The sequence below is a fragment of the Mycteria americana genome, chromosome 1 (assembly GCF_035582795.1).
Source record: "Mycteria americana isolate JAX WOST 10 ecotype Jacksonville Zoo and Gardens chromosome 1, USCA_MyAme_1.0, whole genome shotgun sequence".
Classification (NCBI taxonomy): Eukaryota; Metazoa; Chordata; class Aves; order Ciconiiformes; family Ciconiidae; genus Mycteria; species Mycteria americana.
In genome coordinates, this window is record NC_134365.1 from 76,066,316 (window position 1) to 76,091,027 (window position 24,712).

The following is a 24,712-nucleotide window of genomic DNA, read 5'->3' on the forward strand; positions in this document are numbered from 1 at the left end:
AAAAATTTTTTACTGATAGGGGTGCACAATTAAAAAAGTTTGCAGATCACTGCTATAGAAGTAAGAGTAGGTAACATATACGTATTTTAAGTCCTAAGCTATTTGTGTCACAAAATCTACCCCGTTGCCACTATGCATGCTACAGCATATACTGCATCTGCCGTTGAACTCACCTGGCACGGGGTCAGGCTGTGATGACTGACACCGGGACTGCCTGCACAAACTGCTGCCATCATTCCCCATGGTTAACGGTCTAAGCAGAGAAAAGTGAGGGTGTGTGGGAGAGTTTGGACTTTGGCACCAGGCACTCTGATTAGGGAAAAGGGATGCAGAGGTCTTTTTTTCCCTGTAAAGAGAAATTCAATTAAGTTTGCTGTGTGTATTTCACACATTTTGCACATGCATGTATGTGCACAGGATATAAAAATATGTATATAGCATTTATTACTGCATTATTTATTGTATTGCATTATCATATTTATTATTGTATTTTGCATAGATTTACTGTGTTTACTGCACACATACATTAAATTTATGCGATATACCTAACAAACAGCACACATATATTTGACACATTCTGCATTTAGCTGTAGGTGGAAGAACTGCAACTTCTATATTGTTTGACATATCACATTATAATTTACCATTTGCCATTGGTTATAATTCTGCCAGACTTGAACTCTTTGCACTGAATTTTTACATAATTTCTCCCTGCTTCTGACTTAGTTTCTTTGGAGAGTTTGAGCAAAAGTGATTTAGCCATTTTTAAGAACAAAGCTTGTGAACAACAGCCAGTTTAATCTATGCTGAAAATAGGTTATCTTCTGAACATCTCCAGCCACAGGCTGGAGAAGAAATTTAGAGAAGAGCAATTACCCCAAACATGAGAAGGGTCACCCACTTTTTTTGTGAAAATACATCCAGATTGGCTAATCCTTTATTTTTTAAATACATCAATTCCTCTGCACATGCTTTTCTGTTGTGAACCTGGCTCAAAAGCCCCTGGAACCAATATTCTGGAGGGGACTTAGAAAAAAACACCAATATTGCATTCCTTATTCAAAACAGTCAGTGGCTCAGCTCAGGGGTTCCTGACTGAGACCTGGGTGCCCAAACTAAACTGTCCACAGCTAGACCAATAAACCATACTTCTTCATAGTGCTGCCAAATTTAAGTTCATACAAAGGTTCTGAAGTAATTTAGAAAGCAATGGTTATCAGTCCCTAGCTCAGTTCAAAGTGCAGTGGTCTGAGAGAAGACCGTGTTCAGGCCTTTCAGGTTTTCAGGCCTTTCAGGTTTTCTTGTTCTCAAGAAAAACGTAAATAGCTCTGTGAAGATTAACATTTTTGGCTGAAAGCTTTCCAGCTCATGGACTTCAAATGGTGCCATCCAAACACTTGGGACTGAAAGGATAGTATGTAATAATAAGTCACATTTTAAGAAGTTTACTTGAATTTTACTTTTACATTGTCTTGACTGACAATGAACGCACTCCTATCAGGAGTTTTGGGCTGGATTCCTGTTCGAAGGTAAAGGTTAATTCTTATTTTCAAAATTCCAAAGCTTTGTAAAAATTGCTTACCAAGATGCTCATTTAAAAGTGTTCAGTTACAGAGCCAGTCTGGCACGATATTGTAATTACAGAGTACACTCAATGAACATCAGATACCTTCTAATGAAGCTTTGTCTTTTTTTTCCTGTTTGCCCTGGGTCAGCCCTCTTCCACTCTGTATCAGTTATTGTGAATTCCTGTTCCTTTTCCCATTCCTCTTTTTGCTTTGTTGTTGAGAAAGTTGGTATAACAATGTTCTCAATGTTTTCACTTTGCTCCTTCACCACCCATTCTTGCCTTCTGTTCCAGTAAAGAGGAGTGTACCAAGCCACAGCCTGAAAAAACCCAATATATCACTGCTTATTTATATTCTGCACTTTTTCATCAAAATAATTGTTTGTTGCAGACAAACCAGGAAGGGCTAAAAGGGTAGGCACTCCAATGTATTTCTGAGTCATCTATCATTTGAAAGATAAATACTAATGGCAACCACCAAATTCCAGATTTTTTCCTTTGGTTTTTAAAATCCATTTCCAGTCTTTAAATATATTTAGGGTAGATTCATCATCTAGGAGCCTTGAAATTTTACTGCTCCAATTAAGTAAACCAGGCAAAGAAGGAGAGAAAAGAGGACATGACAATTCTGCAAGTATGTCAAAGGCTGCTGAAGGAAGAAAAAGCAATCTGTTCTCCATGTCCACAGTGGATAGGACAAGAAAGAAAGGACTAAAACTGAGGCAGAAGAAGTTCAGTTTAGGTACTAGGAAAGCTTTTCTAAGCATGCAGAGAGTGAGGCACTAAAGCAGATTGCCTGGGGACATGGTGGAGTCTGTTACTGAAGGTCTTCCAGAACTACCTAGGCAAGCCACAGCCAGGAGCAATCCTGGCAGAGGTAATCATGTCTCAAGTTCCCTTTCAGCTTCTGATTCCTGGCACTGGTGTAATAGCAAGTATGGCCAAACTGAGCTAGAAGAGGAGTAAATGTGAACAGGTGAGACCAAAAGTCAACGTTCACTTAACAGTTTGTAAGGTGTAAATTATGCTACCTTGGGGAAGCTGTATAACTTACACTGTTGCGAAAATCACAGGTCTCTTCCATATTGTCACTAGTTCGAGTTTGTCTAGCTAAAAATGATGAAAACCATAGTTGCCACTGGACAACTATAGGGTAAAAAATGATCTTGGGCTCTTTCTCATCCCCAAGTCAACAGAAGTTTGCCTAAAAATATTCAACACAGTTGCCAAGCCAATGGCAGTTACTAATGGGCAGCCATGGGGGGCTGATTAGCCCTGGCTGATTATGGGCATAGCTGGATATTTCATGGCTGAAACACAGTGGAAGAGGACAGTGGGCTGGCAATTCACGCTTGTGGAGCCCCTGCTTCAATCACTGTGAGGATGTTAGCCTTTCATTCAACAAGTGGTGTCATCAATCTGCTGTTTTTCTTCAGACCTTCAGATTCTAATAATTAACATCAAGACTGAAGCAAGGTTAACAGAGAGAGATCACAGCTTTGCGGTGTTTGGATTGCTTGTGCTTGATTCTACAAGCACTTTAACAATATGATCCTAAATCTCTGAAGGAAGTCCAGCAATAGCTCTGTCTGGGTAAGGAAATGCGGTGATTTTGCTCAGAGCACTCACCTGACCGCTAGGCTCACAGAGAATGGTAGCACAGTCAAGGCTTGTCCTAAATCTCTCCAGGTCCTTCCAAAGAAAATCTGAGGGAGGTTTGTGAAGCACTGTAGCATCTGCTGCCCAAACCTGCAAAGATCAAGCAGCCATTAGATTAAAGACAAAATGGCTCCTGGATGTTTATACAATATAAGAATTCAGTAAAAACATGAGGTTTTCCTTTTCCTTTTTGATTTTTGTAACACTGGTCACTATTTGATCTGTGAAATCAAAGCTGAAAGAACTATATTTCAAGACTCGCAGCTTAGTTATAGTGATTATTTTCAAGTACCTCTCCTGTGGATTAACAGAGATTAGCAAAGGCACATTTTTCAAGGTGTGATAGTAAATCCTGGGGTTTTTGGTCTGGCTTGCTGAGAGTAAGATTAAAAATAGGCAGTTTCTTTTATTTTCTGAATTACCAGGGGCATTGGAAGGGATCTGTGATATCAGCTTTAAAATTCCAGTCTCTGCTTGATTCTAGATTCCCTCTGTTCAGGGAAAAGCTGTCTCTACTGGAGACTAGAAGGTTTTTGTACTTTTATCCTTATACAAAGATTTAACAACGTTGTGCTTTATAAAGTGAACACAATTATCTCTGACCTTTATCACTAACACAGTAGCAAAAGGACCCGTTATGAAAACATTTGTCTTACATAAGACAACCACAACACGCTTTTGCAAACAGTGTTCCTAAAGGATTTGGCATTTGCCATCTGTGAGAAAACAGCTTCAACCATTTCCTGGGAGCCAAAACAATTCCCATTCAATTTTAAAGGAGAAGTATCTTGAAAAAAATAAAACATTCTCTTCCAAAAGTGCTCACCATACGGCACTCTGCCAAGGTGTATTTGTGGCTTTTTCACACATACACCAGAAGACAGCATTGACTGTGGCTCTTCTGGGCCCCCACCAGCTTGCATTTCCAGCATTCTTGTAAGAGGGCTCACACAGGGCTGCATTGACCTGCATTGAGCTTGGTGATGAATATGGACTTTGCCTCCTTTTATTCTGCGAGGCCTCAATTTTCATCTCACAAAAAGAAACAAGCACTGGTGGTAAAAGAGGCTTCAGGCCATATTCCAACCATCTACACTGGGATCTAACTTGAGCGTTTTGCCTTGGTTCATCTGTTGCTCTCACAGGGAGCTGAGGCCTGGAAGTCCTCCCTAGCTGGCTGTCTGACACAAACACTATTGTACATAAATTTTAGATGCAAGAGTTGGCAGCCTGAATATGACCTTTTGAAATTAATAAACCAGCAGAAATTTTCTGTTTGCCTATGCTGAAACAGAAGCTGTGGTGGACCTTCTACCTCAGTCAGTTGTTCACCCAAGAGCCCTTTAATGATAACGGGAACAGCAACCTTGTCAATGACTTCAGCACTGATCAGAGCACTTCAGAAAGGACTGCTTTTGGGGTGGGTGGGAATGGTTGGTACATCAAAGCCAACTAAGATGAAACCATTTCTGGGGAGATCTGCAAGGTGTCTTGCAGCCAGCCAAGCAGCCAGCATCTTTACCCAGTACAGCAGAGGCTGTGCCCGCTCTGAGTGTGGGTACATCCCAGAGGCTGCTGGAGGCTGTGTGCAGACACCAGCAGATGTTCCTCAGCTACACGTACAACTGAGCCTTGGTCACATTTAGTTCACACGTTCCAGCCTTTTTCATTACCATGGATATCAGATGCATATATTTGTTGTTTTCTATTTAAAGCTTTTCTGGGGTATGATGAAGTAATCTGACTCTTTGCATCTTAGATCCTACCTACCTCTCTAACTCTTAATCAAACTGGCAAAAAGATACATCTGGACTAGCTGGAGGGGAAGTAATTTCTGAAGAGCTGCAGCCCATGCACTGAATTTTTAACTTATAGTTCTGGCACGACATCAAAGGAGAACACATCATTATCCTCCTTTTACAGAATAGGAAACTAAGGCACAGGGTGTCATCATTTTGCCTAAAGTCATCCAAGGCAAAGCCAGGAACAGAGCCCCATTGCCAGAACAGTGGTTTATGGCTTTCTCTGCTGGATAACAGCTGTCCTCAGATAGTGGGCACAGTCTGGAGAGCAACATCATTTTTCTTTTTCTTTTTCTTTTTCTTTTCAGTTGAGACCCTACTATAGTGATACCTCAGACTATACGCAAAACCATACTAATTGCTTCAGCAGCAACACATAAAACTTGTTTCCTTTCCAGTTCTATTATTTGTGGGTTTCCAACCCAAAGTTCACACCTTCTGTTGGCAAACACTGGCACAATTCAAAATTCTGACAGTATGGGGACCTTTTTATGGGAGCAATGGTTGGAAAAAGGAATGTATTGAACAAGGACTTTCCAGGATAGCTTCCCATTGCTGGGCAATGTGAAATGCTGGATGTGTCATGCAAATGCCAGGCTTGTACTGATGATGGACATTAGCAGCTTCTTCTGAATTCATCATTATTTGTGAGTGTTAGACTTTCTGAAAATACAGACTTAAGTTTAACTCTATACCATCAGGCTAAGAGTGTACCCTAGTCTGCCAGCTGAGAAAAGGCACTCAAAACCCCCACACTTACTGTCACAGTGGAGTTGGGCCCCATCCTGGTCTTGGGCGGAAACCGAAACACAGCCACTGGTTGACCTTGGATGTCCTGCTTCAAGACATAATCCCCAATGTTTTCCGCTTTTTCAGGGGCACAGTTCAGGATCTTTACAAAATGACCGCCTGGATCAACTTCAGCAATTTTCAAATTTCCAATAGCACTGAAAGAACATGAGTTGATTTGAAAGTGTAAAAGCATTGCTTAATTGAAAAAATACATGTATTTCCTTATAACAACTAGCCTAGATGTCAGTAATTAACGGTAAGTACACATACCACAGGCAGAATATTTACAGCGCTGCCATTCTACTTTTTATGCAGTGCCTTTCATCTGAAAAAAATCCATTTGCATTAAAATTAGTATATTCTATTTCTCTTTCACACTTAGGTAGCAACCATTACCATCAAAAATTAAAAGATTCCTTGTGAGGCAAAAAGTCATCAGTATACCGTTTGAATTTGGTTTTGTCTAAATCTATATAGGCTACAACGGTATTTAGCCTAGTATGATTAGTGGGAGTTGTGTAGCTGAGTCCCTTTGTAAGTTTAGAAAATTCCTCCCATCCATCAGTACACCTTTCTCCTCTTGCCTCTTGTTTTTTTCCTTCCTGGAGAAAGACAAATCTTCCTTATTAACACTTTATTATTAACTCAGAGAGACTCCATGCTACAAGACTGAGATTTCATCCCTCTGCTGTTTCAGAACCATAGCAAAGCGGGGTCTGTTTTGCATCTGCAGTAAGATCAGGGACTTCTTGCGTGAGCAGGGGAACATTCAATCTCCCTTAAGCACTGGAAAACAAATTTATTACTTGAGTGTTCCTTTAAGTAGCGCACATGTCAAGGGAGCACTTTCAAACACTCAGTCCCAGACTGTAATACTCATCATAGGTCTTATTAGACGGGTTGTGAATGAAGTCTAAGAATCATTCAGCTTTTGATGCCGCTTCTACTGCACTAAATTTCATTATTTAGCACTGGTGCAGCATCTTGTCTGTCTTCTGTGCATGCAATGCTTTTGCCCTTGCCACATTTGTCTTGTTCCAGTAAGTTTAAGTCATAGACCTCTGTGTGTATAGTAAAGGTTGACCCAACAGCCCAGACAGCCTATGTGCTTGCTTAACATAGCCAAATCCTCATCGACAGTGTGACAAATACTGCCCACCCACCCCAAATAATTCAGCTGTGCGGTGTAGCAGTGAGTCACATTTGCTCATGACAGCCAGGCTGCCTCCAGGCTGCTGCTGGCATTGACAGATTTGGAAGCAGACCCGCGGGGAACTGCCCCCTCCCTGGCCAGAGAAGACATGCACAGCCAATGTAACACTTGGCTGCCTCTCCTCTGCCTTCCTGCAAACTCTGGGAACTCCAGAGCGTCCCTCCTCCCACTCAGTCCTGGTCTATTTGTGCTTCACGTCCGCAAGGAGAGACCTGGAGACAGCTTACCAGAGACGCAGAGCCTCAGAGGGGCTTTGGCTGAGGAGCTCCTCACCTTCAGACCTTCCCCCCTCTTCTGGCTGCTTGCTTTCATCTGGCTGCCACAGTTTGGCATGTTTCTCCTTCCTCCCTGCCCATAGGACCACAGTCTAGGCTGGATCGCTGAAATAACCCAGCGTAAAAGGTTTTGGGGGGACATTATTTTAACCTGAGCTTTTTTGTCAGTCTCTGCAAGCTGCTTATCAGTGCAGCTGAAGGGACAGACAGCTGTGCTTAAAAACTTTGCAGACTGCTGATGCAGAAAATGATCCTTCGGGATCCCTCGGTTTGTAAGTCACCATTTACACATGCAGTACACGTGCAGATGTAAAATGCTGTGACTCAAATCTGCACTTGCTTTCTACATTGCTACAGTCCCAGAGCTCCAGCAGTGGCCTAGGACGCCACTGGCCTCTAAAACCAGAATGACGCCAGCAACAAAGAGAAATCCCTGACATTTTACCTTCTGGAAGGGTGTAGAGCCAGTTAAGTCAATGGCAGAAGACTTTTAAACCATACAGAAGGCAAAGATCTTCCTGACCTCCGATTTCTCTCTATCTGTGCAGGGAAAGTGGAAAAAAAGTTTGGGGTGCCAAAATGTATCTAGGAGGACAGGAAAAAGCAGATGGGGAAAGAGACCTTCTAAAATGATCTTAAAAGGTCGTTTTAATGATGTAACATTGTAAACAGCAGAATCCTGGTTGATAATGGAGTGAATAATGAGGGTCTAGGGTAGTGTGACTTTCCCTAAACAAGACCTCAGGTTGAACCTGGTGAAGCCGGGGAGACTTGGGAACATAAAATGGAGCTGACAGGAGTTTTTGATATAACACACAGGACCGGTAAAGGAGCAAATGATAGGACACGGGAATTTGGTGTTGGAATCTGCTGAAGCATGCAATGCAGAGCTGCCAGCTTGCATCCAGGCAATCCACTGCCTCACAGCCATGCTGGCTGAAGAAAAAGGTCAGGTCCAAAGCTGCAAGGGTTAAGCAGCAAGGTTAGCTCAACCACGCCTAAGGGTGAATCAGGCAAGAGATGTTAGTAATAAAGAAGAGTAAATGGGCTTGATCATTCTTCAATCTCAAATGCTTCTGAATCAATTGGGCAGTCTCCTGTGCCAGCTCAGAAAGCATTTTTTAGATATTATTAGGTATTTTTAGGTATATTATTTAGGTATTTTAGATGGGCACGGGATGGGAATGCATCATCATGCAATTCTCCTTAGAGGCATGAAAATACAGCCTCCTTCTGTGGCCAGCTCCCAGTACCTAGAAGAGCCTAGGAGGAGCTGTTAGCTCTTGAGGATCCTGCTCTGGGTGGGATTTCCAAGGCAATGGCTCTCTGGCCCTTTTGTTCACAGGAGAAGAAGTCATCCACCGCTCCCTTGACTCTGCCTGGGATTAACAGCAATCTTTATTCTCTGCCTGTACTGCCCAAACAGAGCTTCTAAGTCAAGAGACCCTTTTGTGTTAACACATTTAAATCTAAAAATCTCCTTAAGAATCAATGTCAGTTTTTCATATAGGCATGGGGTCTGCACATAGCAAAAGAGAGAAGTGGAAGAAAAGAAGAAATGAAGGAGAGCAGGCAGGTCCAAACCCAACACCAGGGACATTGACTCCACTCACCACAAAACTTAAGCACAGGTATAATTCTCCTCACTTTACTTATAAGAGAAAGTGAAGTGCTCTTACACACACACACACAAACACTCCCTCACAGTCTTTCCTGCTCTTTTCCTCAGAGAATTCTATCTTTAGTCAGTCATCCTTGCTGTACATTTCTTTAAATTGTAATTGGATAAACTTCAAGATTTTGGGAGACCCCTTTGTCAGAGGAATTTCTGGGATATAGCCTCTATTTGATGAAATTGAGAGTGACTAAGTTAACAAAGGACTGACTAAAGGTAAGATTATTTGTTTGTACTGAAAATCTTGTTTTACCAGCAACTATTTTTAAGGAATCCTATAACAAAATACCTATGCTTAGTACATTCATGTTCTGGTATATTATTTTCTGCCAAACAAGACTCTGAATTTATGAACATCATGACCTATGTGTATGTCTCATTGGGAATTTGGACCTTAGCCTGTGCACTTCCTACCCTCGACCTTAAAAATCCCAAATGTATAGGCACCATTTGAACTAATTCCCCCAAACCCATTTTTTTTTTGCACTCTAAGTATACATGTGGTTCTTAGTTCCGTGCAAAAGCCCTACACGTAACATGAGGGAGGGAGCTGGTGGGGAAAGTGAGCCCTGCAGGACTTCTCTAAGAACTTGTACAGCCAGCTAGCTGCTGGATGGCAACAGAATTTTGTGAGTTTAAATGAGGGAATAACATCTCTAAGGAGATGTTCACTGAAGGCTTCATGGCTTTTTTTAGCAAGTTAGTTTTTCTTTCAAAATACTGGACCAGCTCCTGTGAGACAGGAGCTAAAGTGCTAAAGCATGGAGGAGAGGCAGGTGTGCATTGATGCTGTAGTTTCTTCTGCTCTGTGCTAATATTCACTCATGGAACAGAATCCAAAACTTTCTACAATGTACATAACGCTGAGGGGAGAAAAAACATCAGTGCTCTTGGGAGCAGAGGGTGCATCAGCCATGAACCTGTCACCTGCCAGTAGGACACCATTCGAACTGCTCCTCTCTGAGCTGGTAGAGGTAGAAACAGGGCATTTTAACTAGAAAACATGCCAAGAATTCAAGTCTTTCTAAGCTCTTAAGTCTTAAAGAAAGTCACAGATTGATACTATTATTATGTTGGGAAAGGCTTATCTCCAGAAGTACAAATCTATTTATTCTTATGCCAACAGATTTAACTATACTAGAGGGATAGGACAGAAAAAGTCCTGGGAGAAGGCTCAGATCTTTCTTTGTGAAAGGCTGAGAAATGTTGCATACATAGTGGCTGTATGCAACTATAGGCCTGAAATGCCAAGGTTCAGCTGAGATCCCAAGTGCTTTACGGATCAGGGATTAAACTTCACTCATCCTCAGTATGTAGCGCACTTGCACTTAGTACAAGATAGATATTGGGGATTTTCAATAGCTATGCACAAAATTTCAAGTATCAGTGTCTATTTTTCTTGTTTTCTGCAAAACAGTCACCCCAAAATACAGCAGATTTAACATTGCTCAGGCGCAAAAGTCAGGGAAAGGTTTAGGGGGACATTCACATTGCACACACACAATGGCTGTCTCTAAGCATCAGTGCCAGGACACGTGTGACAATACTATCACCCTCCTTGCACACAGCTGATACCTGAAAATCCTGATGTAGCAAATCCTGATGCAGCTGAAAATCATGATGCCTCAACTCCCATCCATTTCTCAGTATGACATTCATTAACAATCTAATTGAATCTAATTAAACATATAACCTTCAAGGTGCTTTAAGTACATTCACATATTCTCAAAAGCAAATGGATGTAAATTAAACTCTATTATAAACAAAAAACCCCAAATATCCTAGTTGGCCAAAACCACGTATTTCTACTAAGTTTGTGTATACTTGTACTGTGGCTTCACAACAAATCAGATCAAGTCATACTACTCATCAACTTTCTATAGAAGCATTACTAAACTATGTGTTCACACTGTGTACACTCAAAGGATGTTGTATAATGCAATACCAAATTAAAACATTCGGTATTGTGTACTCAATGTAATTTTATTTACTTAATGTGTACAACAAGAAAAGGTATACTTTAAATTCAAATTGAGTGGCATAAAAAAAAAGTGCTAGTGTGCTGGCATGGTGGAATACCTTCATAGTAATGAATCAAATGAGAATTAAAAGAATTGCTTAATTTATGCATTTAACAAGTTTAACCACACACAAAGCAAACTGTCATCGCCTTTTACTCTTTATCTTCAACAATTAGCAGAGCTAATGACTTCTTTTGCTTTCTGTATTAGACAAGATGTGATTCAATCCCCACTAGAAAACAGTTCACACAATACAAGGAAATGCATAAAGGGGAAGGTGATTTCTTTTATCTCCTAATGTTTATCTAGAGTTATTCTCCCCAAGCCCAGTCAAACAGTATGGCGTATCTCATTATTTGGAAACAGCTTTAGAGCTCTGAACACAACTAGAGCTTTCGTGCTGGCTTTCAAAGGTATCTTTTCATGGCTCTCCCTATAATGTCCTGAGAATTACACAGATCTCTATGGAAACATATGCAAGGAGCACCGTGGGTTTACAAAGACTAAGTCCATGACAAAAATGCATATAAAGTCGACAGAACTACAAAATGAATGAGAGCAGGGAGAGCAGCAGGCATCAAAGACCTGGGAGTCAGGAAAGCATTTGATAAAGTGCCTCTCAAAATATTACCTCCCATTGGCTTAGACAGAAATACTGTCACAGGAACTGTCTGAAGGACTGCAAACAAGGAATAATAATAGACAAGGGGGTTGTGTCTCATACGTTCCCTATAGGGACAATGGGTAGCTCTCGTTTCACAGAGTATCTCTACTTGTGATGTGCGAGGGGGAATAAAACAGCTGGTTAATAAAATATGTAGATAACACTAAGTTGAGAGGAGAGGGTAGGGGAACACAAATGAAAGCAAGAGAAAGAATACAAAGAGCCCTAGAGAGCTTAGAAATATGGGCAGGAAATAAGTGAGATGCAGCTCTTGGAAAATGATACACTAATTTATCAAGGGGGAAATAGCATTCACTGGAGGGAAAAGTATGGAGAGCAATAACGCTGAAAGAAGGCTAGGAGAAAGCCAATGATGCATTTGCAGTTTGACAGAACAAAAAAGGCTGTTACAGTTTTATGGCACTATTCTTGCAGAGTGGAAGATTCCCTTTGTGCAGCTGTGGAGAGGGGAAGCTGGAAATACTGATCCTGATGTTCACATGCACCAGTGCCTGGTGTGATCTGGCTTCACTGACTATAAGATTTCTCCTAGTTCCTCCTAGGAGTAAATACAGGTAAATAGAGTTCTCCCACTTCTAATACAGGCAACATAGAGTTCATCCACTCCTCACATCTTGGCCTGAGGCACCAAACATGCGACCTCATCCATGATGCTTTGTTTCGTTTTAAGTACTACTCTGCTAGAAACTCTGGATTTAGGCTGGCATGACACCAGAATAAAATGTATTGGGTTCATTTTAGGATGTCTCATCACCAGAAAAATAATGACAGTTAACAAGACATTATGGAAGGGTATAAAAATGATGAGGGATCCAGGGGCTAATTTGTGGGGGGAAAAAAAAGTAAAAGAGCTAAAATGCTTGTCTTCAACAGATAATCACAAGGACGTGTGATACCAGAATGGTTATGGCAGGTGGGTGGAAAATCCCAAAAAGGCAAAGGCTTTATGTAGCTGAATTATCACCAAAGAATATCATTGAATAAAAGGAGAAATGTAGGTTGAGTATTGTGAAAGCAATCTTAGCAATAAGCATGTGCAGACTTATCCACTGAACAACGCAGTAGGAAATAGTCTGTAGGAGACAGTGTCCACACAGGGGCTAGCCTTAAAACTGGAGGTGTCAATTGTCATCATTTCTCTGAAGAAGACAGATCCAAGATAACTGAAACCAGCTGAGGATCTGTTTTGATGGGTCTTTCCCACCTTTAGTATATGTGAAGCTAAATTAAAGATGGCAAATGCCTTTTTGGGACAACTAGCTTATCCAGGAGACAATACCTTATTTTTTTAATGGGATTTCTAGGTGGGTGTAAACCCCATTCAGCCCAGTTCACTCCTTTGACTGCCTGTCACTGCCTCAAATAGCTTCATGCAGCCTACATGGTGGGACCCTCTGAAGTCCCCTGCAATATCAGTTCTACTCTTGGATTCAAAACTGGGTGTGATCAGTTGAAGACAAGGCCAAATCAGCCATGAGAGACAGTGTTTCTGCTCCTTTTTTGGACTGCCTTCGCAAGGGAGGTATCTTTGAAGCCCTGGGCAGAATGTATTAACAAACATTGAAAAGGACATGGTGAATAAAGGGTGATTTACCCTTTCTGAAGGTGAAGTCCAATTTGGGGGCAATTGTCCCTAAAGCAGTAAGTGAGATCGTTATATTTCAAAGCCTTTGATGTTCTCCAGTATTGTCCTGGATAATGACTCAGCCTCTTCTGAAGGATTTGCTTGTGTTTCACAGCTCCTCTAAAGGAGATACTACAGCAAACACCATTCCCTACAAAAATAACCTGAAGGAAAGCCCCAACTGTGCCTGTACCTGGATGCAGACTTTTGGTAGTCCTCATAAGCAGAACATGTCCTTCCATGATTGTCCATGTACCCAAGGCTCTCGGCAATCTTCCCTGAGTCAATAAACAAAGGGCTGAAACAGCCCTGGCATTGTCCTGACACCATCATTGAAAGGCTAAGATTTCTTGACGGAGCAGAATTCCAGTTTGGTATTTTAATACCATCTTTGGGCTGAGCTGATGAGCAAGCAAAAGACAAAGTCACTGAGTTATGCAATATTAACAGAAAGACAACTTATGAGAAACAAATCTCTTTTTTTTGTAACAAAAATGGAACATTTAATTTCCTCTTTGCCTCCAATTGCAAAGCAATGCTTAGCAAACGCTCCTCTCAAAGCGTTAAACCCATGGCTATAAAACACAGCACAGCTGGTAAACTGAGTATTTTCTTACTGACATGGAGATTTATTACCTCGCTGAAATTACCTTGGGTAACGAAAAAACAATAAATTATGCCATCAGTGGTATAACTGTCATCCTGCAATTTCAGTGCTGTTAGATGGCATAGCATCAGCTGTGAGCGGATAATGAATATATTAAGGCTCCCTTCCAATTACAAAATGAAAGTGATAACATCCCCTAATCCCCTTTTTGTTCCTCTTTTCAAATTTAAGTGTCCAAGAGGGACTGTGTGGGACTTCCTGCCCCGGAAAGAGAGGGAGAACCAGAGAGAGGGAACAAGCCCCGCGAACCCATCTTTCACCAGGAAAACTTCTCTCATCTGCCACATCAAAGTCTCCCCAACAAACTAAATCCTTCAGTGTCTGTTTCTCAGACTATACATTTGAGACTTCCTTCCATATTTTATGTTGAGTATTGTACGAGACTCACTCCACCAGGCAATCTATCTCTAACCAGATCTGGTGGGGCAGCCTAAATTTTGGGGGGGAAGATGCATTTCCCAGCTCATCTTAGCTCTGAAATGACTGGAGCACAAATCAGCTTCGCTTGGATGAGTGTCTGGGTCAGACAGCATCACTGCAATGCAGATTAGTTCCCCAGCTCCCTAAGAGCGTTGTCTACGGTGTTACTTTTTTCCATATGAGGGTTTGTTTAATTACAAAAACCAGGGTATTAGAAATTCTGTAGTCCCTTCTCCCCGTGCATTTCATTGTGTCATGGTGGTGGCACAGCATCAGACACTCTTCCAGTGTCATTTCTAATCCCCTCCCTTGGGATACCAAGGGAAGCACCGCTCCAGCCCTGGGACAGCGGTGCTGGTTCACCTGCCTGTGTTAAACAGGCAGTTAGTGGCAGCCAAGCGTAATAGGACCGGGGTAGTAAGGAGGTGAGGTGCTACAGCGCAAGTGGTCTAAAAAGAAAGCTACAGCTGGTGTACAGCTTAACAGAATGTGACTTTGGTTGAGGATGAACCAAACTAGGAGACATTAAAGAATGGCATTTGGGCTTTTGGTAGCAGAAAAACAGCAGAAGCGGCAATGAGCTCCCTAAACTGGGAACTAGTAACGCCGGGCTTTGTTTTTCTGGGCTGGAGCCTTTGCTAGATCAAACACGCAGAGCGGCAGCCAAACTGGCAGCCGCAGGGTGAACAGGCTGTGTTGAAGCTGCTTTTCACTGACGTGTCAACAAGCCAGTCTGTTCCCAAGATCAGACTGATGGTTGCTTTTGCTGTTGCTAGGATCTGGCATCCTTAAAAGGGGCTTTTGGGGAGCCTCTAGGAGGGGCCCTGACACTGTTGAAATTCAGTGGGATCAAATGACTAATTCCCTTATGCTCCTTTGGAAACTACCGTCTAAACTGTGGTAGCGCTCCACAAACACTCAGCAGGGAAAAATGCTGTAGGGGAAGCCTCCAGATCATCTCTTGGGCAGAAAAAGCCTCCTCTCCTGTGGCACCCTGAATTCCGGGAAAGCCCACCTCTATCCTCTATCAGTCACTAAGCTGCCTTAAGTAGTTCACCCTGGGGCACCAGCTCTGCCCTGTAGGCTCTCCTTTCCTTTTTCTTGTGCCGTGCCACAGCAAGGGATATCTATACCCCAAAATTCATAGTGGAGTGCTTAGAAAGCTCTCCTAAGAAAGAGGAGGCTCTGAGTTCAAACTCACCCTCAATGATTTTAATCACAGTTTTCCACTTAGGGGCTGGATTAAATTCCAGGCAATGGTGTGGAGGGGAGAAGGGGTCTGTCAACAAATCCCGCTAACGTGCTTTGTTGTTGACCGATATGCATACGGGAACAGGAGGGAAGGACTTGAGGCTAGTGGCTAGCTCATGGTCCAAAGGGTGCAACAGCAGAGGTCGACTGCTTTCCACATATCTACCCTGTATCATATGTATAAGCATGCCCAAATTTGTTTGAAGTGGATCATTAACTAAACACACAACTGGGAGGACAGACAGACAAATGTGAGCATGCACACACACACACACACAGAGGCAGGTCACATCAGCCTCTTTTCCCTAGAAGACCAGGTTATCAAAACATTTTCACAACTCCTTTTTCCCTTCAGACAGCTGTTTATGGCAGGAGGACATACACTCCTTTTGGACAGCAGTCAGATTGGGGTCTTTCATTGTTTTCTAACACCTGGGGAGAAATCCATCTTAATTCATCAATACATTGGGGATGATCAACACTGCACCTTTGGAAAAGGAATGTCACCCTCTCCCAACCCTGGGGCAGACAAGTGCTGCTAGAATAAGCTGCAGCTGCTCCCTCCCAAGCTCTTCATTAGAGCGCTTCACCAAAGCGAAGTGTTTTGATTTGGTTCAATAGGCAGGAATGAAACATTTCAACTGAAGAATGTCCAAGCATTTTGTTTAGGTCAAATGAAACATCTCGACCTTTCCAAACATGCTGTTGCCCGAGCAGCTGAATTAATGAAGCCTGGTTTCTAATGACTTTTTCCCTTCATTCTGCTTCCCCAACCCCCTGCCCCGGCATCATGTGGGTTCTCTGATGGCTAATAAGTGGGAAGGAGGAAAGGACATATCAACCTTTTCTTCAATAGGAGCACTAACAGTATCTCTCATGCCTGACCATCAATTTTCAGAAAACCTGCGGGACCTCATCCCTGTGGACACTATCCCCATGCCAACCTGGGAGAGAGAAACTGGTCCATGTATTCTGAAGTTATTAAGGTTAGAAAACTGGGTGCAAAACAGACCAGTAGCCAGGTAGCACAAGAATAAAAAATCAATTTTTTTTTGTTTCCCCCAAAACGTCAGTGTTTCCATTTTTATCATTGTGCAGGTCTAAACCAAATGCCAAAATATCAGAATTGCCCACTGACTAGAAATTCTAGTCATAACTGTGTTTCAAGAGCTGTGCTGCATCCCCTTTTTCTCAGGATGTTGAGCAAACCCCCTAATATGATTGGCATCATTGCTCTGGACTGTGTTGAAGTAACTAACGAGCATTTAAAAATCTATGGGGACAAATATGCTCTGCTTCACTGCAGAGGCATGCAACAGAGATTTGTCCTCCTTCTCTCATGAGCCTCCCTCTCACAGAGCAGCACTCACACAAATCCCCATCCAGTACCAGTTTCTTCTTGAACTTGCCATGTCTTTACGGTTGGACTTGATGATATTAAAGGTCTTTTCCAACCTATACGATTCTGTGATTCTGTGATTCTTTCTGTGGGAGCCAAAAAGATCCGGTGGCCAAGTGCAAAGCCTGAGCCTTTGCTCCATCAGCAGCATCCTGCTGCAAGACTGCTGGTGTCACTGCCCTCTGTCTCACAACGCAATGCTGGAGAAAATGACACAGGGAGGGAAGCAGAGGGTGGAGAACCTCTGCTGGCATCAGGGCTGCTCTCAGCCCTGACTGTGATTTGGAAACAATCACAACCCCTGAAACAGGGTTCAGCAGCTCACTGTTCAGCAGCTTATTCTGAGCCACTCATGGCTCCCAGAACCTGTACACACAGCTTTCCACAAACCTCCTCCAGGCATCTACGCGCTGCTTGGAGCACAGTTGAAGATTTTTCTACATGGGAAAGCTAAGCCTACTATAACATAAGGCATGAAAATAAAAGGTTCTTTTTACATACGGAGTCCTTATTGTGGCTATACCCATTGTGAAACACAAGGAAATAACAACACTTAGTCCAGGGAACACAGGCGTATTCTCTACCACCTGAGGCTTCACCTGCCACTCTCATGTTTGGAGACATGATCAGTTCCAGCCAGACAGTGGGATGTGAAATGGGATGTGGGCTGCTCCACTCCATTAGTTGAAATATAACCAAAGCCTCCTCTCAAGCTATAGGGTTATATTTTCATACTGTGTGCAAATGGACAAATAAAGGGCTGTGTTTTTCTGTCCTAGATACAAAGCAGTAGAGTCTCCAGAGGCTTACCTATGGCCCTCCTTTGCAAAGCCTGAGTTAGGCCAGAAGATCGTGCCAGACTGGGCATGTCTGTGGTCCCCGTGACAGAGGCAGGATTAGATAAACCCACAAAGGACATGTCTGAAGAATATGTTGACCCATCTGCTGTGGAGCATGGAGTGATGGAGCCTGTGACCGATAGCTCAGAAGACAGCTGGGAGGATGTCATCTCTGTGCTGTATGAAAAAATGACCCTTCAGTAATTTGTCAAGAAAACGATCTTTAAAACCAGACCAAAGTATGCACTGGTCTCTTTGTCTACTAAATAAATGAGAACAGCATCTTATATGGGGACAAATCACATCAATGTTAACCCAGAAAATGATATCGCAACTTCTTCCTCATTTTAAAGTGGACACAGTCCTAGCTGAGAAATACTGCATCGCAATACAGCCAACAAACCTATCTTCAGCTCTGAGCAATACGCTTGTACCCTCTAATGTGTCTGCATGCTGGGTTGGCTATTTGTCACATCCTGCTGTATGAGCAGGTCCATATCTGTGATGACATCTTTGCGTTCTTGTAGGCTACCAAAGCTGCCAGGTTGTGGTGGCTTTTGGCTGAAATCTGTAACTCTAATTGTCTTCTGCATGTCACCATGGGCAGGAGCAGACAAGAGCTGAGCATGTAGTGCTTGCTCCCTGGGCCAGATGAACCTAAGCCAGTTCCCATCTGGAAGCCACCATGCCAAGTCAGCACAGCACCACATTCTAACTAATATACTCGCTTATCCTGACACAGCTATGCAGGTTTTGGACCAGAGTTCACCTATATCCATCCTGATGGGAGCACAGACAGAGGGATTTGGATTTGTCTGCACTTTTTTTTAATGCAGACATGCTTCTAGGTGCCAACTGTGTGAACTGCTCCCTTAGAAGGATGACTAGACAGTGGTTCGAGAGGTTCCTCATAATTTGCCAGCGTAGCTAGCCCACAGGGCCATGGGGTTTGTAAACATCTTCCACCACGATCTTACAGGAATTGCTGAGTTCCCCATATTAAGTCCTTCAGAAGAAAGTCTTTATCCTTCTCTTGAATTTAAATAATTACATGGTTCATTTTATGTCATCCAGGGGACCTTGCAGAATTCCTTACTGTGGCACTGAGAGTTGCTGCTGCAGAGTCAGGACAGCAAGAGAGGTTCAGGGAAGGGAGGAGATGAAGCATGGGGTTCCCTCATCCAGCCTTGCCTCAGGAGATGAAGCATGGGGTTCCCTCATCCAGCCTTGCCTCATGGGACAGGATGTGGGGGCTCTTCCAACAGCCTAAAAAGGGTGTGAGTTGCATGTCTTGTGAGGACAGTATGCTGCCCAAGCAAGAGTTACTGTTCTCTGAAGCATAATTTCTCTGTTCCACTCAAGGCATCAGTCCTTTGCATCGCCTCTCTGACAGGCTATGCCATTGCAACTCCATGAGCCCTATGCGGCCATTGAAAACATTGAAGGCATTTAACTATCAGAGACAAGTAAGTTAACTTACACACTTTTTAAAGGAACGTATGTGATTAAAGACAATGTGCCTGTAAATGCAGAGGCACCCCTCTGCACACATACAGCAACGGGCACTCTCAGGACTTCCCTGGATCTACACTGTGAAACAGGATAGCAGAAAAAGCACCACAGTTCGTATGATACTGACACATGTAGGACTTTTTTTAATTAGAAAACTCAAAGCTTAGCAGCATCTGTTGAAAACCTCCAAGGAAGAAAAAGTGTGTGTGTATTCATCCTTGTAAATATTCCCAAGAACACTATTTTTGGTCATGGCAACACAGCTGAGGCTGACCGTATACAAGCTGGCGGCTGTTAGGCCACATTGGCAGGAAAAGAGTTTCCTTCCCAAGCATCTGGCTTTCATCTGGGCGGATACACTTGGTCAGGCCGTTTATTTTATGAACTCCACCTGCATGTATGTACCTATGCCTCTCTGTCTGTGTGGGCGGATAGGGCTGAGTGTTGCTGTACATTGAATAATTTCAAAATGAATTTAATTACCTCCTGCTTCCAGCTACGGTGGTACAAGTCCAGAGCAATTTCAACAACTTCAGTGAAATTACTTGTGGGTTTATACAGGTGTCAGTGAGAGCACAGCTGAGCCCAGAGCAAGGCTCTTCTAAGCGCCAGCTCATAGAAAACATCCACAGAGACTGGCAACCTGATTCTAATACCTAACAAAAGCCCTGCTTGTGCAATGGATGCCATCCACAAGCATTGTGCATTACGCTATATTACGAATTCTAAAATACAGATAAATTTGTTGCAGTCTTCATACTGGATAGAACAAGAGGATGTTAAAATGTCCACCCCACCCTGCCATTGCTTAGAGTACAAAGCTCAATGCCTGCACTACATGTTGTGATTAAAGAGAGGAGTGGACCAAAGTCTCCCTGCGCTAGAGGAGGCAGCTAATGACAGCAGTAGTACGGGGGATGACACATCACAACCAAAACCACTCAGATTTGTTTTCCACATAAATCTCTGCAGTTTCCAGTCAGAAGGGCAAAAGACGAGCCTGTGTTGATTAAAAAGACTGGGGAGCTCTTTAGTTTATTGACTAGCAAATGGCTCCAGCAGACAGAAAAGCATAAGCTATATGGCTTGCTTTATATAATGCATAAATTGTATTTATGAGATGTTACATTAACTATATTATTTTATGCTACGCTACGTTATGTTATATTATATATTTTATTTTATGATTTTATGTGTGTACGCACACAGATACCTACATAGATATATGTCTGTGAACAAATGAATGGTCAGCAAGATTCAGCAGGCCACGCATGAAATCAACAAGTTATGTCAGTGTAAAACACACCATTTGTGACAAGGAGATCAGATCACTGAAGCAGGTTTATATTTTAGAATTTGCTCTTTGCTCCTCTAGGCTTTCTAATCAAAAGAGATCAGTTGGGCCTATGTTTACTGATGTATACAGAGCCCTTATGTTTTCCTTCAAGTTATCCATTCCTTCAACGGGACCTTTAATTTTGTGGGGTTTGGCACCACAGCTGGTTAGTGAATCCCCTTCCCACCACTCTAGTTTGCAGATCTCAAGCACATGCAGTTTTGAACTACTGGGAGTAGCAAGAGGAGAACTGCACCAGTGAAACTCATTCCTGCCCCAGGAACCTGCAACACAGTTCAGCTATTGACTGCCAGGTGGAACCTAAGCAAACAGTTCTTGTTAAGTGGATACACAAAGCAGAATGAAAATTGTCATGGTCATTTCAAAACTTTCTCTCACAGCTGTTCTTCCTCTGCCTTTTCCAGGCACCGCCCCTTCCAGCAGGTGCTTGTGGCTGTCTTGCTTTGCTCTAAGAGAACGAAGCAGTTGTTTTGACTGTTGTATGTGCAGGGAACAAAATAAGGTGATATGGACCAGGGTTAGGAGGCTGGGTATCAGCTTCAGCAGTGCCAGGTGACAGTTCCCACTCTCAGAGTTCAGTCAGGAGTAGCTCAGAGACAGATGGGGTGAGGTTGGGTTGGCAAGTCTACATAGGCTGCTTTGCCTTGAGCGAGTCTCCGTGCCTCCCAAACAAAGGATTTCTGGTAATTCAGCATGCAGGGGACTGGAATTTGGCTTGGAAGAATACAAGGAAGAAGTGAGGAGGGTTGGTTGGGGCCTTTCTGGGCTTTACAAAACTACTTCCTCCATAGGGAACAAGTATTAACAAAGGTCCCACAAAATGGAGCCTGTTGAAGTGAGCGGGAAAAGGAAACTGAGAGCATGGCAAAGAGTAACAGTAAGAATACACATAGTGCTGGAAATAAAATTGCTAGACTCGGGCAAGTTGGAAGCCTCAGAAAACCGGAGATCCAATGAAAGGTCTACCACGGAGGCTCATGGGTACTTCTGAAATAAACACAGATGAAAGATCCAACAGCACGTGAACACCATGCTCTGCTCTGGGAGGTCAGATGGGGTAATAATGGGGCTCTCCAGAGAGGGAGAACTGGTAGGAACTCAGGAGGCAAAAGTGTGTCTAGCACTTGCAGGTTTTCAGTGGTTTTTCAAACAACATGGCAAAGAAATGCTATGTCATCTTCTTTAAGTGATGCCTTTACAAACCTGATATTCTTTTTCCTGAGGTAAAGGACTAACTAGTTGTGAGTGGTGGTGGCACAGACCTTTCTTTGTTTACTCTAAAACAAAAAAATCTGGCACGTGACATCTGCATATTCAAATATAGTTTTAAAAGAGATGTACAGCAAAACAGGAAATAAGGTAAACAGTGATTGATTTTTTCAGTTAACTCTCCCACCTATTTCCTCCTCCAGGCACATCTCTGGGTGACTTGATTTCACTTTTCAGGAAGACGTAATTCTCCTGAACATCCTTTGGTGCTTCCTTCTTGGCAAGAAGATCTTGCACCTCCTAAGAAAACAATCACATGAAATCAGAGTAAAAATGGTTTTGAAGGTTGCTATTGTCACACCAGCTAACCTAACATGCACTTTGGATCTGAAAAACAAAAACTTCATTCATATTTTGACCATTGTGCCAAAGGAACTCCAAATGTTTTATAAGTTTGGCTACCTATAATACTGATTTTATGAGCCAAACAGGATGGTGTCCCTGTGAATTACAATCTTTCAAAAGTGGTCCTACATTCATTAAATCTTAAAGTTCAGCCATTTGCTATTAGTTTGTATTTGTCATGTAATAATGCGTGTGTCTGTATTTGTAAGCCTGTGTCTGTATTTGTCATTAAGTAATGGCAAGATCATCTATAATTAATAGTCACTGTAGTTAACCACAGTGCAAAGAAGATAAATAGAGCTAATGTTTTGGGTCTGACTTGATTGTACCAGGTTGGAAGTTCTCTTGTACCTACATACGCACAGAAAGGAAGTTCCTAAAATAACCATAGAGTAGTGTTCACTTTAAACACAAAACAGAAAAACAGCAACTCCATATCCTACCAAGACAAACTGACCCTCAACTCGCAGCCAGAAAAAAGCTGGAAGAACTGACATCTCCACACACACAATTGTTACAGCACTCTGTCAGAAGATGCTCCCCACAGGACAGCGTGAGTCTGGTACGCCATCTCAAATGTATACCCAGACATGCACTGTGTATTGCACTGAACAACGGGACAAAACGCGTTATAGAAATGTAGAGACATCTCCCAATGAGTTATGCACTGACGACTTCTGAAGAAGGTTAATACAAGTGCTCTTAGTAGGTAGCAATGCGAATCCAGGCACCTGCAATTGCACTGGGAAAAGAAGTTGTTCAGGCTCCTGGGAAATTCCTGCTGTGCATTACTGAGGAGGGAGAGCAGCGTGAGGCAGTCTCTGCGCAGCACACAACCCTCCTGCCACGCTGCAAGTCGGGAAGCTGTCTACCTCTCCCCAGGCACAGCCAATAAATCTCTGGGTCACCTGGGACAGTGGACAATGGGTGTGAATCTGAAAATACACCACAGAGCTTTGCTATGGACAGGACTCTGGAAGCCACAAGCAGCATTACCCCAGAGCATCATTTGACATGCAGGAACAATTTGCTCACTCAGTGTTTTGACCTTCTTTAGTCTCTGTATGGAAGGCAATATTCTCGTAATCTGCAAGCGAATTGAGCTACTTCTCAGCTCGAGTAGGACAGGTCAGTGCCCTGTTGCTGAGTATCACACTTCCAGTGTCATCATTTTTCTTTTACCATGAGAAAAACTTCCAGAATTTTATCACAGTGGCATCCCAGATGATTTGTGCCATCAGTAACATAAACTATGGTTTCAAAGATTAAGAGACTCCATATTAATTACGTACACACAGTACATGGTGGTTGAAACATTTCTGGAAAACAAATCTTAAATCAGACTTGTTTGTATAGCCCCTGGACATCTTGTCCTTCTCCAGAGTAAATGAGTAGGTCTACTGACATCTATGTGGTTTGATTGCTGGCAAATCAGTACATGTGAGAAGTGAACTTGTGACTGCTACGCTACACTAAATTTAGGAGCACGAGCTTTGCAATATAAATATTTTGAAAAAAGAACAACCATCTCAATGCTAAAATAATATAACTTTGGTCAGGGTTGAAGAACTAATAAGGGGAATTTTGCAATATAAAATCCAATAGTGCCACAATACACTTATAAACAGAACTAGTCTGGGTTAAAAGACATATCCCAAATGCTAAACAAATACTTCTTCATATATAAACAGGGACAAGAATTAAATGTAGGGAGTCACGATTTCCACTTCGAGGAAAGATGATCTAGCTAGCTAATGTAAAGCAAGCGTTGCCTTTGCTCTGATTGGCACAATGCCATTTATGACCTCATTAAAAAAAAAAAAATAATCTAGACTATTGCTCATACATTTCTGAGTCACGGAGATAAACCAAACGAAGTTAACTGGGGTAGCCTTTAGAACAGCCAAACCTGAGCACGTCTCCAGCTTTTCCTTCCCCAGAGGTTTTCCTGATGCTCCTTCTGCAAAATAATGACAGCATGTCTGCAAAGGCCCTTCCGAAACACTGCCGCTGCCGGGCCAGCCTCCTCTCCCTGCGGGAGGAGTGGTTCAGGGCCAGAGCTGGCTCCCCGCTCACGTTCCGACAAGCAAGCCCTGTTGACAGCCGTCTCTGCTGCAGGGACCTGGAGGAGTTTCCAGCCTGCCTGCTCCACTGCCTGCCAGACTTCTCCTTGCACATGCTTACTCATTTGTTTGACCAGCAAGACATGTTTCCGTTTGGGTTTAAAAGTGCTGTACGGAGGAAGTGAAGGAATTTGTTTAGAAGAGCATGCCCTCCTCCATCTGTATGGCCGCTGCACCTTTTGTGGGAGCAATGGCAGAACTGGAAACATGGGTTCCC

General features: G+C 42.8%; 1 protein-coding gene and 1 long non-coding RNA gene across 2 annotated transcripts in view; both read right to left on the minus strand.

Moving 5' to 3' along the window:
* Positions 1 to 17,949, minus strand: part of LMNTD1 (lamin tail domain containing 1) — a 46,995-nt gene extending 29,046 nt beyond the window's left edge. The window contains exons 1-6 of the mRNA XM_075491732.1: positions 17,861 to 17,949; positions 13,507 to 13,714; positions 5,789 to 5,975; positions 3,197 to 3,316; positions 1,670 to 1,887; positions 174 to 346 (exon numbers count right to left, since the gene is read on the minus strand). Of these exons, the coding sequence (XP_075347847.1) occupies positions 174 to 346; positions 1,670 to 1,887; positions 3,197 to 3,316; positions 5,789 to 5,975; positions 13,507 to 13,714; positions 17,861 to 17,918 (964 nt within the window). The 5' untranslated portion in view covers positions 17,919 to 17,949. The remainder of the gene's footprint in view (positions 1 to 173; positions 347 to 1,669; positions 1,888 to 3,196; positions 3,317 to 5,788; positions 5,976 to 13,506; positions 13,715 to 17,860) is intronic.
* A 43-nt stretch (positions 17,950 to 17,992) lies between these two features.
* Positions 17,993 to 24,472, minus strand: LOC142404731 (uncharacterized). The gene is made up of 3 exons (XR_012773940.1): positions 24,282 to 24,472; positions 22,155 to 22,267; positions 17,993 to 18,066 (listed from the first exon to the last, which is right to left on the minus strand). It is a non-coding gene; the product is annotated as an uncharacterized LOC142404731 (long non-coding RNA).
* Between the last annotated feature and the right edge of the window lie 240 nt (positions 24,473 to 24,712).